Here is a 14256-nt window from a genome sequence, read left to right on the forward strand (position 1 = left end):
ATCAAAGATATCTTAGTTTTGGCTTCATCATAAACACTTCTATTATTTTGGCCTTTTACCCTTATATTTATTAATAAAAAAAAGACAAAGACTTTTTATTCCCAAGTCATTATGTTGGGCAACTAAACACCACCTTATTTTTCTCAGCCAGTGTGTGACGTGTTTTTATTCGTTACGATCAAATTTGTATATCCCAGCCTAAAGCTGCTCAGGAAGACAGTTACTTAATATTTTGAAAATTTGTACAGCATTTTATCCGCTTTTTTCACTTAAGACGGAATTCTAGTTTTGAAAAGAAAATAAACAGTAAAATAGAGAGCGAGAGAAATTATGCATTTTTTAAATAGAACTGTTAAGTGGCTCTTATTGGTGATTAGCCTGCAACTGCTCTGTTGGAGAGTCCAAGTCTCTAAATTTTGAATGGAATAAAAATTCCCTGATGTGATTACAAATTTAAAATTAAGTGAGAACGCATATGAGTTAGTTAGATATTAAGACTACTTAGGAATTTAAATCTATTCTGCAAACTTCCTAAATATATATGTTAATCTTAAACTGCTTTGTAAACTGCTTGTAAAGACTATTGTATTCTGGTTGAAAATGATTAAATATAATAGAAGAGTAAATTTGGTTAATCCTCCTGCATTACACTGCTCACATCCAATGGCTCTGCATAATCCAGACCAGTTTCCCTCATCTTTGGTGTGGGTCTGCATTCTGTCCTCCATTTACATGGATGTATATGACCATGGCCGTGACCTCTCTGTTCTCAAATCCAATGGTCAATTCTTAGTCCTCATCTTAGCCTATATTAGCAATGTTCGGCACAGTTCATCACTCACCCCTCTCCAGAAGTTTTTCACTTTTGGCCTCCTCTTCTTTCACTTTTCTGGCCCATTTTCAGTTTTCGTTGGTAAGTCTTTCATATCCTCCTGCTTTCCAACTTGAAGTGTACCACGGGTTGGTCTTTGAACCCCTTGGCTTCCCTGTCTGCATTCATGCTTAGATGGCCTCTACATCGACTCAAATTTCACTCTTTACTCTTGTCGTGAGCGGGACGTGGCTATCAAAGTAGCAGTCTCACACACGTTTGTGTCTCTCCACAATGTCAGACTTTATTAGAATAAAGCCATGGATCTAGTCCTGTTGACTCAGTTTGCCATGAGCATTAACCAAGGCTCTGGCCAGAGAATAGTCTCCAATAGTTGACAGCGGTTTCATACAAGAGGGTCACATAAGTTTGCAAGTAATAGGGTTAGGCAAGGTAAACAGAGTCTTATGCAAGAAGGATGAGAGAGTCCGGTGTTCAACGAGAGTCCCTAGGCGCTGGGGTGCAGAGTATCGGGCATCGGGCAGGGCTGGTGAGACACCAGGAGGTGAGGCGCCAAGCGCTCCGTCTGGGATGAGTGCAGATGCGGCTGTCAGCTCCTCAGTTGAGGCCTGAGTGAGGAGCCGCCAGAGAGCTCTGATTTTATGCTTAAGACTTGGTATGGCGCACCCATCTGCAGTCCCATAAAGCCATGCAGTGGTCACACTCCACCCTGTATCTGGAGTTACCTGATTTGGGTGTTCACTGGGTGCACTTTTCACGTGATGCCCTGGCATGGCTGTCACTTTGTGACTGGCATAGCTATCAGAATTATTAGCGTCTATTTTGTGTTCATAATTAATGCTCTATACAATCCTCAACCTCTCCACTCATTTCAGGCTTGTATTTCCAACTGTCTACACAGTTTCTCCATTTGGAGACATTTCTAATAGACATTTCAAACTTAACATGTCTAAAACCAAATTCCTATCTTTCAGCTTGAACCAGCTTGTCCCCTAGAATTATTTCTGTCTTGACAAATGACAACTCCATTCTTTTAGTTGCAGACCCCCAAAACTTTGCAGTCATCTTTGATGCCTTTCTCTCAAATTCCACATTGAATCCATCAGCAAATCCTGTTGATTGTACTTGAAGTTTGTTCATATTTCAACTACGTCTCACCACTACCAGCAGCAACCTCCAGTCTGAGCCACCATTATTTCTCTTCTTGATTATCACTGTAACCTCTAATTTGCTTACCCTGCTTTTTTTTTTATCCCAACTAACCCCTGACTATATATTAATAACTACATCTATATTGTGAATGGGAGGGGGGCCGGTGCGGGGGGGAGGGGAGTGTATGCACACAAATAACACAGAGAGAGATGGATGTGTGTATGTTTGTATCAATGGATTTTGTGACTTTTAAGTGTTAATACAAAACTAGTCTGAAGAAGCTTCATGTTACAGAGTGAGCTCTCTGAAATAAGACTGTACAGGTTTGACTCTCGATGCTGACACTATACTAGCTGGGTAACCTTGGATACATAATTGTCCTCTGTGTGCCTCAGTTTTCTCATCTGCAAATTGTACATACCTTACAGGGTTGTTTTAACAAGTAAATAAACTAATACATGGAAAGCCTTTAATGGTGCTTGTTGCTACCTCAGTAAATATTAGCAAGTACTATTACAATATATCTTACTTAAAATGAATATAGCCAACGTCATAAATCAGTAATTAGTCCGGGTCCTTAAAACACAGAGCAGTCCGGATCATTTAAATACACAGTAGCCTTGCACCAGCATCTATGTTACAGGTTTAAGCCTGTAAAAAGCCTATAATTTGAGGCTTGATACAAATACTGATGAGCAAGTCTTTTTCATTTGCGTGCAATTTTTACCCAAACTGAATCTCAAAACAGTAAAAAGCAAAGTGACTCTCCCTCTCTTTTCTACATCCTTGCCCTGTAACTTTTTCTTTCCAGTCAGGGACAGAGTTGTTTCATTTTTACCTCTGTCCCAGAGGGCTCGGGTTGTAAGTAACTTCCTCTTACCCACTGCTGTGTTCCACAGGGGATCAGAAATTACAACTTCTCCCTTCATGGGTCTGCCAGTTTCATCGTAATTCCCTGTCTGTGTTTCTCGTTATGTCTTAATTTTATTGTTGAATTTAGCAGTAAAACTTTTATCTGCCCATATTATTAATTGAGTTTTAAAATAAATACTGTAGGGATATGCTTTTTCTTTATTGTTTTCCAAGTGTATATGCCACAATATGCTATTAAGATTTAGTTATATTGTGTTTTACACGTCACCTGCATCGGAACCACCTGAGAAGCTGGTCAAATGCAGACTCCTGGGCTGCACACCTGGAGACGTGTGAATCTGCATTTTAACAAGAGCCTTGGTGATATGTGTGCTAAACTGAGAGCTCCAGTTCTAAAAGGAAAAACTTTATAAATGATTTATTTTACCCAATTAGTATTTCCCGTGTCAACTTTGACTGGATTCCTTGTCCCTGCTTCAAAATCAATCACTTAGCAGTCATTTAAAGAGGAACTTCAACTTATGTGGAGACATAGTCTAAAATTGTTAGGAGCGGTTATCGCTAGATAGTTGAATTACAGAAAAGCTTTATATGTTCTTTGCTCTTTCATCAAATACTTTACCATGAATGTGTTACTTTCTGAACTAAAGATAAAACTATACATATGAGTGCATAGGGAAATGCCCAAAAGAAAATAACATCAACTATTAGCCCTGGTGTGTCTTAGTGGTGGTTTTATAGGTGATGTTTATTTTCTTCTTTATCTTGTAGATTTTTTTCCCTTAAAATTATTCATCAAACAAGAACCTTCAGTTAGAGAAATACTAGCTTCCCTCTAATAGAACATAAATTGTGTGTGGTTTGTTTGGTGGGGACTTAGGAGAGAAGATTATTTGAGCAATTTTGTTTGACAAAATCTTAAATATCAAAGCAATTATCATAAAGGATAAATCTTATGAGTATTTTTCACTCAAGTAATGGTCTCATTACAGTAATACACTGCATTTGAAAGTACCCAAGTACCAGCATAAAATCTTGGGCAACGGTGGCTGCTCCTAGAATACTAGTAGATATAGTTGTATTAATTATCATATCATGTGAGATACATATGACACAATATTTGATTTATATGTAAATAGTATACTATCCTTAGAGGCACCTACGTATAATGTGTTCAAAGGATATGCTACTAAATTTTTTTAATCCTGTTTTTAATACGATAAATACTGCTGTTGGTGTATACAAAAGATGAGAGCTCCCCATCCTTTCCTGTTCCTTCTCAGACAGCCTGAAAGGGACATGTTGGCTCAACATCCAGGACAACCGCTGTGAGGTGAACATTAATGGAGCCACTCTGAAATCTGAATGCTGTGCCACGCTGGGAGCTGCCTGGGGGAGCCCCTGTGAGCGGTGCGAGCTAGGTAGGAGCCTGCCCACAGCCTTCTCGTTGGAAAGCTTCTCCCTCAGCCAGGCACCTTTTCCACTAGTGAGGAAGACTGTCAGATCATTACTGTCCCTCAAATGTTGTTTTTTTCTCGTGAAATTTATTCATTTCTTGAAATATGTATTTGGTTTATCCTTTTACTGTAAGCAAACCTTCTGAATACTTTAGCCAGGGAAGGGCATCAGCTAGAACTTAGCTACTGGTAGGCTATCAAAATTCTCCAGTGTCCTTGTTTGCATGGGTCCCAGTAGAACATTTATTTGTAATTCATTTATTTGTAATGTGAAAGCAAATAGGAATTGTGGGAAAAATGATGAGAATCTCAATATGGGTCAGCACTGATGTAGTTAACACAGCATGTCCTGTGCTCCCCTGAATTCAACAGAGGGCACCCAGAGACTTTGGCCTCCAAAACCCCAGAGTGTAGTTTTTATTTAGTTCAATTTAGATTCCATTGTACTGTTTCTTGAGCTTAAGACAGTTGTGTTTTCTTTTCTAATGAAGTAAAAATGTGTCTATTGTTCTCATAGATACAGCTTGCCCAAGAGGCTTTGCTAGGATCAAAGGTGTTACTTGTGAAGGTGAGTGTATTCTTGGATGACAGGTTAGTGTTTAGAGCTGTATGCAAAATTAGCATTCACTCTCACACTTTGGAGATACTTAATCGTTTTCAAAACCCTTGAAATTTCAATAAAAATACTCAGTGTAATCGACAAATGCTTTAGAATAATACTGTTAGGAAACAGTTTAGAGTTTCCCATTTCTCCTCTTGATACTGTTGTGTAAATTTTCACGAGGCCACCACAACCTTGAGGGCCCAGAAGAGCTGACAAAGGAACTTGTCTGGGCTCTGTTTTATGGAAGGGCAAGGCTGTGGTAATTTTCCCAGCTGGTGCCTAAGAAAACCAGTGGCTATGCTGTGGAATATTTCTGCTTAATTCAAGTAAGAATTTAAATTGTATTGCAAATTGAATATACTATACAGGAAGTAAGACTACACCTGCTTTTTCTATCTGGAGCGTCATTATCCTTCTGCTTGCTTCATTTCCCTACAGATGTTAATGAGTGTGAGGTGTTTCCTGGCGTTTGTCCAAATGGACGCTGTGTCAATAGCAAAGGATCTTTCCACTGTGAGTGCCCTGAAGGCCTTACGTTAGATGGAACTGGCCGTGTGTGCTTGGGTAAGATTCGTGCCCTTGTGTATTTCATGCATGAAACCAGCCATGAATTTTTCTTATTCTTTGGGCAGTGACCAGTCTAAAACCATTAGGTCTGTATCTGGAAATGCTTTAAATGAGATATTTTGAGGGAAAATCACTAATGGATATTTTTAAAGTGAATGTATTTGAAAGAAATGTTTCTGTATAATACAGTATGTATGGTACTGCTCAAAAATTTACCTCAAAAATTAAAATTTCTTTAATCATATATTTTAGGCAGGTTCATTCTTTCACATGGAATCAGTTGAATAAGAGAACTGTGTCTATTTTGAATATGAAAGAAAAATTGGAGACTAATGTTTGACATTAACATTTACCAGCCATTGCAGCTGTGCCCTTAGACAACAGTGGCGAAAGTCATGGTCAAAGTTATGTTGTTTCTCTTTGAAAACACTGACTAATCACTATTCTTCCTTGACCACCTTTAGAGTTTAAATTTTCTTAAGTCTTTGTTTTCTAAAGATCTAAAATGAAGAGGTTGTTTCTTTCAACATTATATTATAGAAATGCCTAGTTGATCCTACTCTTTACCAGTGTTGGGCTTGACTAAACCGGAGTTTCATTATTGAAAAGGAAACTTGTATTAATCCTATATTGTACCTAAACAATGTTTTATTTGCTTAAGGGATTTTGCCCCCAATATGCTATGGAACAGTAAGTGTTTAAAATAACTTTACATAGGTTTGTATTTTAAATTTAAGCTTGTAGACAAAGCATGAGCAACGGTAATGTTATATTCAAAGTTCTTTAAGGTATTTGTATATATCGGTGGTTTTTTAAAATTAGTAAGAAAAATGTTTTCAAAATCATACAGTTTAATTATTATAATTAACACAGATTTAATTTTAAGTTAATTTTGATAACGTTTAAATTTGGATATAAAGTATGACTGTAAAATCATATGGAATTGTTTAGAAATTATAATATCCAAAGTCTGAATAATGAAAAATTCTTTTCAGATTTTTATCGTTAAATTATCTACCAAACTCAGAACAAAGTAAAGTATCTTTTGAAGATGACAGAGTGTTAGTATGCTCAAGTGACTAATGAAATCAAGTTGCCTTCAGTAGCCAAAGGCTGCTATACATGAAGCCATATCATTGATTGTAAATTATCACTAAGCAAAATTAATTCCCAATAACATCACTCAGAATCAAATCTTTTGTAATATTCTAAAAGGATATATTGGGTTTTTCCTTTTTGCACTTTGGTTAAATGTTTTTGTCACAACTTGAATTATGCTACATTAATTCATTTTGGCTGGGGAATATGAGAAAGTTTCGAGAGGAGATTGGCATATGACAATGTAAAGTTTTGTGAGAACAAAAGTAGAGGTGAACTGCTTTGATAGAATTGATCGAAATCAAGGGTCCTAGACCCATGTTTTCAGGAGCCAGGTAGATAAATGAGTAGGGTGTAATAAGGAGTGATGGGGTCCACAATAAACTGTAGAGCACATATACCATCCAGAGGCTTCCAAATTCCTATTTTAATTTCTGTGCAAGCCAATCAAAACATTCACAGGTCATATGTAGCCAGTGTGCTGACAGTTCCTGATGTAAATACTGATATGGCTCTCAGTAATAAAGACACAGCATTACCCTGCCAGGCTATCATAACTTGTTACATACTTAGTCCAAGTACTTTTTTTTTCTTCATCTAATCCCAGAATAGCTTCTTGAGCAAATTAGCTCAATTACTTCAGAAACAATTTGACTCAAGCCAGAGTTCTCAGGCTACCTGTACTTAAATGAAACTGTCAGAGCTTGTTAAGATCCTCACTTCCCTGGTGACAGTGTAGGATGAGGTTGACTGTAACTGAGACCAGCCGAGTGCCTTGTCGTAATGAGATTCACTGGATTACTGTCACACGTCACACTGGCAGAGAATGTGGCTTTTTGGTTGTTGTTAATGCAGATACAGAAGGTAAAATCACGTACTGTGAATATCTATATTCAGTCTACAGGATCAAAGTGAAAATTTACCAATTATTTTTTTCTTTAAAAATAGGACTTCTTAATTACAACAATACTTGGAAATGTATGTTACTCTAGGCTAACGGAAGTTGCTAAAGTTGATGTTACTTTTGGTTGAGAAATTAAAGAATCAGTATTAACAGTAAGTATTAGGTTGGTGCTAAAGTAATTACGGTTTTTGCAATTATTTTTAATCTTTAAATGGCACCTGTTTTTGCACCAACCTAATAAAATAGAAAGCACATTTGTTTATGTTTACATTCCATTAGGGATCTCTTTCCCTTTGTTAAACAGTTTCAGGTTTAGGAAATTATTTAATATCTTGAAATACTCTTATCAAATAAAACATATTACTTGATTAAGGAAAATCTTTTTTGAACTCATTATCCATATTTGCAATTTAACAGCCAAGTATTTGCAGTTTGATGAACGACTCTATAGGCTAACAGATAAATGTGTTATTTATGGATTGTGCTAATTTACTCTAACTTGTGACTGTTGGTTGGTTTTCTAAGGTCCTAGCTTAGCATGCTGAAACATTAGTATGCTTCGAGACTGAAGGGAAAATGTGACAACTAAATAAATAATTTGGCCTCTTATTAGGGCAGATTTACATAACCCATGGCAAAAAACATGGCAAAAGACAAAATTGGCAGAAAAAAAAACACCTTTGCAATAATATTTTTTTCCTTTGTAAAGCTATTTTAATAGTTGTACCAAATTGGCAAATAGATTACAGTTGATCATTTACTGTTTATGACTAGGATCTGACAGGGCTGCTCACCAGCCACTTGAAGCACTTCAGTAAACAAGAAGAATCTGACACTAAAATTATTTTATTCTTTCTGACATGAGCATATAAAAAAGGGATCATAGGTGATGATGTGAAGGAGCCTTGTCGCAAGGGGACCTTTTCTTCCTGAAGGTGTCTTGTGAGAATTAAGTAATACTGAAGGAGAACCCACCTTCGCTCTCTCTAGATGACTGTCATTATGGAGTCCATTCCAGGAGGTCAGGGACTATGTCTCTCACTCACTGGTGTATCTCCAGGGCCTGACGTCATGCCAGGCACCGAGTAGACGTCCGGTACATATATGTTCCGTGAGTATTACAGCTTAATCTCAGACTGTGATTTCACTCTCCGTGTAGACATCCGCATGGAGCAGTGTTATTTGAAGTGGGATGAGGACGAGTGCATCCATCCTGTTCCTGGGAAGTTTCGCATGGACGCCTGTTGCTGTGCGGTTGGGGCAGCTTGGGGCACCGAGTGTGAGGAATGCCCCAAACCTGGCACCAAGGAGTATGACACCCTGTGCCCCAGGGGGCCTGGCTTCGCTAACAGGGGGGACGTTCTTACTGGGAGGCCATTTTACAAAGGTAACTGAGCGGCATGTCCATCCCTCTCAAGTTCACCCTCTGCATTCTCTGAGATGAGAATTGGTTTAGCTTTAAACATTTGATTTTCCACTTTATTTTCTTTGTTAAACATAATTTGTGGCCAACTTTATAGCCCAAGTGTATACATCACCTCCATAAGAGGGCATTGAAGTAAAGATATAAAACAGACTGCTGATCTTGCTTTTCTTACATCCTCTGCTGCCACTCTGCTTTTCTTAGCACAGCCTGACTAGATGCAGCCCTGATGGAGCAACAAGTTCTCTAGACACCCCCTAAACTTTACAAAACAAATGGTCAGACATAAAAGGATCTCTTCATGAAGAATACAGCATCTTTTTCATAATTGAAACGTTGTGTGTGGCATCGATGTGATCACTGATATTTTTGATATCCCCCATTTTTACTTGGATGCATTATTTTCCGTCATGGTAGATGTTTAACGTAAGATGAGAGATCTACTCTGTTAGATCAAACCAGCTCTACAACCTCGCTCTATTCTGCTTTTAGATATCAATGAATGCAAAGCTTTTCCTGGGATGTGCACCTATGGGAAGTGCAGAAATACAATTGGAAGTTTCAAGTGCCGTTGCAATAGCGGCTTTGCTCTAGATATGGAGGAAAGAAACTGCACAGGTAAGGTGGTATTTTTGTTGTCCTTGCTAAACCCTAGCTCTCTTTCTTCTGCTTTTGAAACTACTGACTTCAAAAAGCCCATCCTCTCATTAGAACATGTAAATTTTTCTTTTGGTTCCTTTTCCCTGCTCTTCAACCACTTCTCTAAACTTGTTGTGAGAGCTGCAAAACAACATGAAAATGCTATTTGTTTTATCTACAGGAACAACGTAAAAATATGATTTTCAGAATATCTGAGTGCTAACGAAACAACTATTAAATCAACAATTGTTTACATTTGGTACAGTATTTGTTAAAATTTTTAAAGTTTGTGATAAAGAAGTTGGAACTTATTTTCTTTATCTGTGAACAGTTTTCATAGTAATTATGCTTCAGTCACCATTCATATCCTTATTCATAAGCATTCCCTTTAGTTTGAAAGGATATGAAATTCCAACTTTTTCTGTTTGGTAATATAACAAATTATCCCAAAGACTTGAACTATATCTCCAAAAGTTTATTTTAAGAACTCTCTTTACTTGTATTCTCTTTGGAATTTCCCCTTGTCTCCTGCCCTCACACATACTACTTCTTCATGATTGCCACGAATTATCTTTTTTGTCTCCTTTCTAATCTACTCCATAAGGTACCACTGGACTCATGAGCCTTCCCAGCCTAGACTCTCCCCAGAGTGTTTCAGAACTGTCCACTTGGTCTTCTGAAATTCCGCTATCTTGTCTTTCTGCTATGCTCCCATGCCTATCCCCAACTTCTACCCCCCCCACCACCATTGGTTGCCCCCTGGGCTGCTGAATGTGACTGGGAGTCTGAGAAGAGTGGGCTGACATCCATGATTTCACCTTCAACCAGGCCCTCGCAGCCATGTAGCAACATGCCTCTTCACCTCTTTCCATCACCTGCTGAATTTCTCCTAGCACCGCTTCTAAACTTCTTCAGACCCACAAACCCTCTCATATCCTTATTTATTCTCCTTTTTTCTTTGTTGAGACCAAATATGATTGCCAGGACCTTCTCACACGTCCTCCTCTCTGGTAATAAAATTTCCTTTTTCTCCCATATTCTCTTTTGGCTTCGAGAATGAGATGTGATGGTCTTCTCCTGTTTTCCAGTTAATGCCTCTGCTTTCACTGTCTTCCTGTCCTCCTGCTCCAGGCCCTTCTCTGGTAGGGTTCACTCGTCTCTGTCTAGCATCTTCCCCTCTTTACTGATTCGTCCGCCCAGATGTATAAACAAGTTCGGAATGTGTCTTCAACCCTTCTTTTCTCTCAAACTCCCATCCTGTTTTCCCACTTGTACGTCTCATTCTTCTCTTTTAATTTGCTGTTTTCTTTGTAATTCTGTGTAACTCTGTTGCCCTCACTCGTTCAGGCACGTACACATAATTTTGCAAAACACTTTTGTCAAGTTAAAAAATAAAAAGTTTCTCTTGTTCATGTTCTCCTCAACCTCTGGCTAGATTTCCAGCCTTGATTTTCTTCTCATTTCCATGGTACTTCCCTGTCTCAGTGGTCCTTCCTTACCTATGATGTTTCTTCTCTATTCTTTACAGATTCTTCTTGCCTTTGTCATTTTCCATCCCTTGAGCCTTTTCCAGGGTCCTTTGCTTTCTCAGCATTCTGTCTCTCAGAATTGCATCTTCCATCACGACTTCAAGGATGGCCTTTGTTGAGCTGTCTCCTAGGTGCTGTCTCTAGCCCTCTACTCCTCCTAAATTTCATTCCTACATTTCTAATTTCCATCTGGACAGCTTCTCTTTGTTTTTATCTCCCTTTGTCCCACTCCCTCCTTCCTCTGCCTAGGGACATTCTTGTAGGTATTAATAATATAATTTCACTCAGGATTGAAGCCTCAAACTTAATTTTGACATCTCCCTCTCCTGATGGACCAGTAGAAAATTAGGTATATTCTCCCATCAAAATGACTATTTCAAGTACTTATAATATTTCTTCTGGAGCATTGCAGATGCAGATTTGACTGCTCAGAAAACAGACTGAGTGGAGATTAACATGCAGGAAGTTTGTTAGGGATTGCCCTTGGAGGCAGTAGCTAGAGGAGGGAGGGGAAGGAAGCAGAAATGGGCAGGGAAGAAGCTGGGTTGTGATCCATCCCAGTGTCATCCTCAGCCCACCCCACAGGGAGCTCTGCATCTGGGATGGCTCTTTAGAATTGTCTGGAGTTAAGGCAAAAGTGCTAGGAATTTATGTACCCTCATGATCCATCCATCTTTGCATACATCTGCCCTAGAAGGGGTGTGGCTGTGGGGAAGCGGTCCTCTTAGCCAAGGCATTTCCTGAAGATAGTTTACATCTCAGGGCTTTCTGCCAGCAACAGTCCCAACAGCTTGAAGGGAAGGACAAGTAAGTCCTTTCTTCTTGCAGGGAGAGCTGGGCAACATGTCATGGTATCCACTCCGTTGCAGAATCTTCCACCGTCTTCCAACCCATTAATTTTCCATAGTCAGATCCTTCATTTCCACAACCACCAGGTTTATCATCCTAAAGCAGGGCTTAGCTTATGTAACTTCTCATCAAACAACTTCTATTGACTCAGGCAGCCCTAAACCTGGATAAAGAAGCTCAGTTTTTTTCAGTTCTGCCCCACTTCTTATTTTTGGTGTGAAATTAGCCAAATCACTTAATGGCGCTGGAGCTCTCCTTCTTTGACTGTGTAAGAGAGATACTTGTTGTGGGATATGATAGGAAAGGACAGCGGGACACTGCTAGCTGCCGTTCTGCACAGCGTTTAAGGCCAGTCTTCTCCTCTGCATGTTTGGCGCCCTCAGTAATCATACCTGTACTTGCACTAATGATCAGCTTCTACAGTCCAGACTCTCTATCACTTACTGTTCTCTGAAGTACATTAGTTTTCTTTACCTGTGCATTTCATCTGTTGCCTTTTTAATTTATTCCACATCGTTAAAGTAAGAATTTCTATGCGCCATTCCAGGACCAGTTCAAAAGCCACCTCCTCCAAAATACCAAGTCTTATTAAGAGAATAGCTTACATATATATACAGCTCTTTCTATGAGACAAGAACTATTCTGAGCACTTCACAAGTATGGATTCACTTACTCCTATGAGGTGGGTTCTACTATGCTCCCCATTTTACAGATAAGGAAGTGGAGACACAGAGAAATTAAGTGATTTCCCAAGGCCCTCCACCTGGAAGACAACAAAGTAGGATTTGTACCCAGGCGTCTGGTTCCCGAATCCAGCTCTGCAGCTCTCACCATTTCATGTCAGCCAAAATCTGTCCCTGCTATCAACCTTATCCTCTCACCACCAGTTGCTAGATACTGATAGACAAAAAGAGAATTAGTATGCACATGTTAGCTGCTTAATTGAATCGATGAATTTTGTTAAGATTTTGTTTAAAAGAAAGTACTTAACGTTTTCAGTATGGCCTGCAATTGGAAAAATCAGTAGAAAAAGACCAAAAGCTCAGAGAAAGCAGCGGCTGAGGCCCCAAGAGAGCATACACAAGTTAGCCACTTACAAATGCTGTGGAGAGAAAAGCTTAAAAATTGAAATTCAGCAAAATAAACAGATGCTGGCAAAAGCTTTTCCCATTGTGACAAAAAAATTTAAATAAGTCATGTTTTCTTAATTCTATTTTATAGACATGACTTCTCTATTGAAAAAACTTAGTTACAGGCATGGAGAATTCTCAGAGAATCCTGTTTTTGAGAATATAAACGCTGCTCTTGAAGAATCTTATTTACTGTAGTATATAAAAAGTGACAAACACATCATTTTCCTTTCTTTATATTTCTAAAATTAGATCAGTAGGCTCTTCCTGTCTGAATGTGACACAAAATCACAAACTGGGTCTTATTCCATGTCCCTGCCATATATGAGCACTGTCTGGCTCACGGGTAGTTAGCTACATCTGCCTCTGAGACTGTCCCTCTGTGGCTGGTCACGCTGCTCGGGGCAGCAACCCCCATGTTCTCCCACCAGGGTGGGCGTGGGTTAGTGTGGCAGTGCCAGCGTGGTCTCTACCTCATGTGTGGGACTTCTTCAATGGGTCCACTACTCCCTTGTTTACCAACCTGCCTTTTTCAGCTCATAACTGCAGTTGCTTGGTTCACCCTTCTGTTACCCTTTTGAAGCCACAAAGAGAAATCCACAATTCCAGAATTCTCAAAGGCCAAAAGGCAACGCCCGCCGTTGGCCGTGACAGTTGTGGCAGTTGGGGAGAGGAATGCGCCGAACGCCCTGTTCCCCTCTAGCTGATCTCCTGAAAACATGTCCTGGAGCTGCTAACCACTCATTTATCCAACGTCTCCCTTGGAAGGCCAGATCTCTGTTCTTTCACACCCTCTCTTCTCATTCTGTTTTCTGTTTTATTTCTCTTAAACCCTGTGAATTAGACATCGACGAGTGCAGGATTTCTCCTGATCTCTGTGGAAGTGGAATCTGTGTCAACACGCCGGGCAGCTTTGAGTGCGAGTGCTTCGAAGGCTACGAAAGTGGGTTCATGATGATGAAGAACTGCATGGGTAAGCACAGTATCGCTATTCCTCTCAGTTTTGAAACCAGTCAGGCACTGACTCATTAGCTCGACCTTGGCTTGTCTCAGAATTGCTAACAGCATGCTTGGCAAGGAGCTGTGGAGTGAGAGAACAGCTTTACATGTCAGACAGGAAGTCTGCTCCTCCTAGATAGCTCTCAGGGAGCCCCAACCTCTTGGCGCCTTCATGGCAGTGAGATATTGAGACTGGGTTC

The 14256-nt window shown here is 39.5% G+C and overlaps 1 protein-coding gene across 1 annotated transcript in view; it reads left to right on the top strand.

Moving 5' to 3' along the window:
- The window catches only part of FBN2 (fibrillin 2), a 262671-nt gene that overhangs the window by 175617 nt on the left and 72798 nt on the right, over window positions 1-14256 (top strand). The window contains exons 21-26 of the mRNA XM_019732405.2: window positions 4141-4278; window positions 4832-4882; window positions 5357-5482; window positions 8647-8874; window positions 9403-9528; window positions 13902-14030. Coding sequence (XP_019587964.1) covers window positions 4141-4278; window positions 4832-4882; window positions 5357-5482; window positions 8647-8874; window positions 9403-9528; window positions 13902-14030 — 798 coding nt within the window. The remainder of the gene's footprint in view (window positions 1-4140; window positions 4279-4831; window positions 4883-5356; window positions 5483-8646; window positions 8875-9402; window positions 9529-13901; window positions 14031-14256) is intronic.

Source organism: Rhinolophus sinicus, linkage group LG03, assembly GCF_036562045.2.
Source record: "Rhinolophus sinicus isolate RSC01 linkage group LG03, ASM3656204v1, whole genome shotgun sequence".
Taxonomy (NCBI): Eukaryota; Metazoa; Chordata; class Mammalia; order Chiroptera; family Rhinolophidae; genus Rhinolophus; species Rhinolophus sinicus.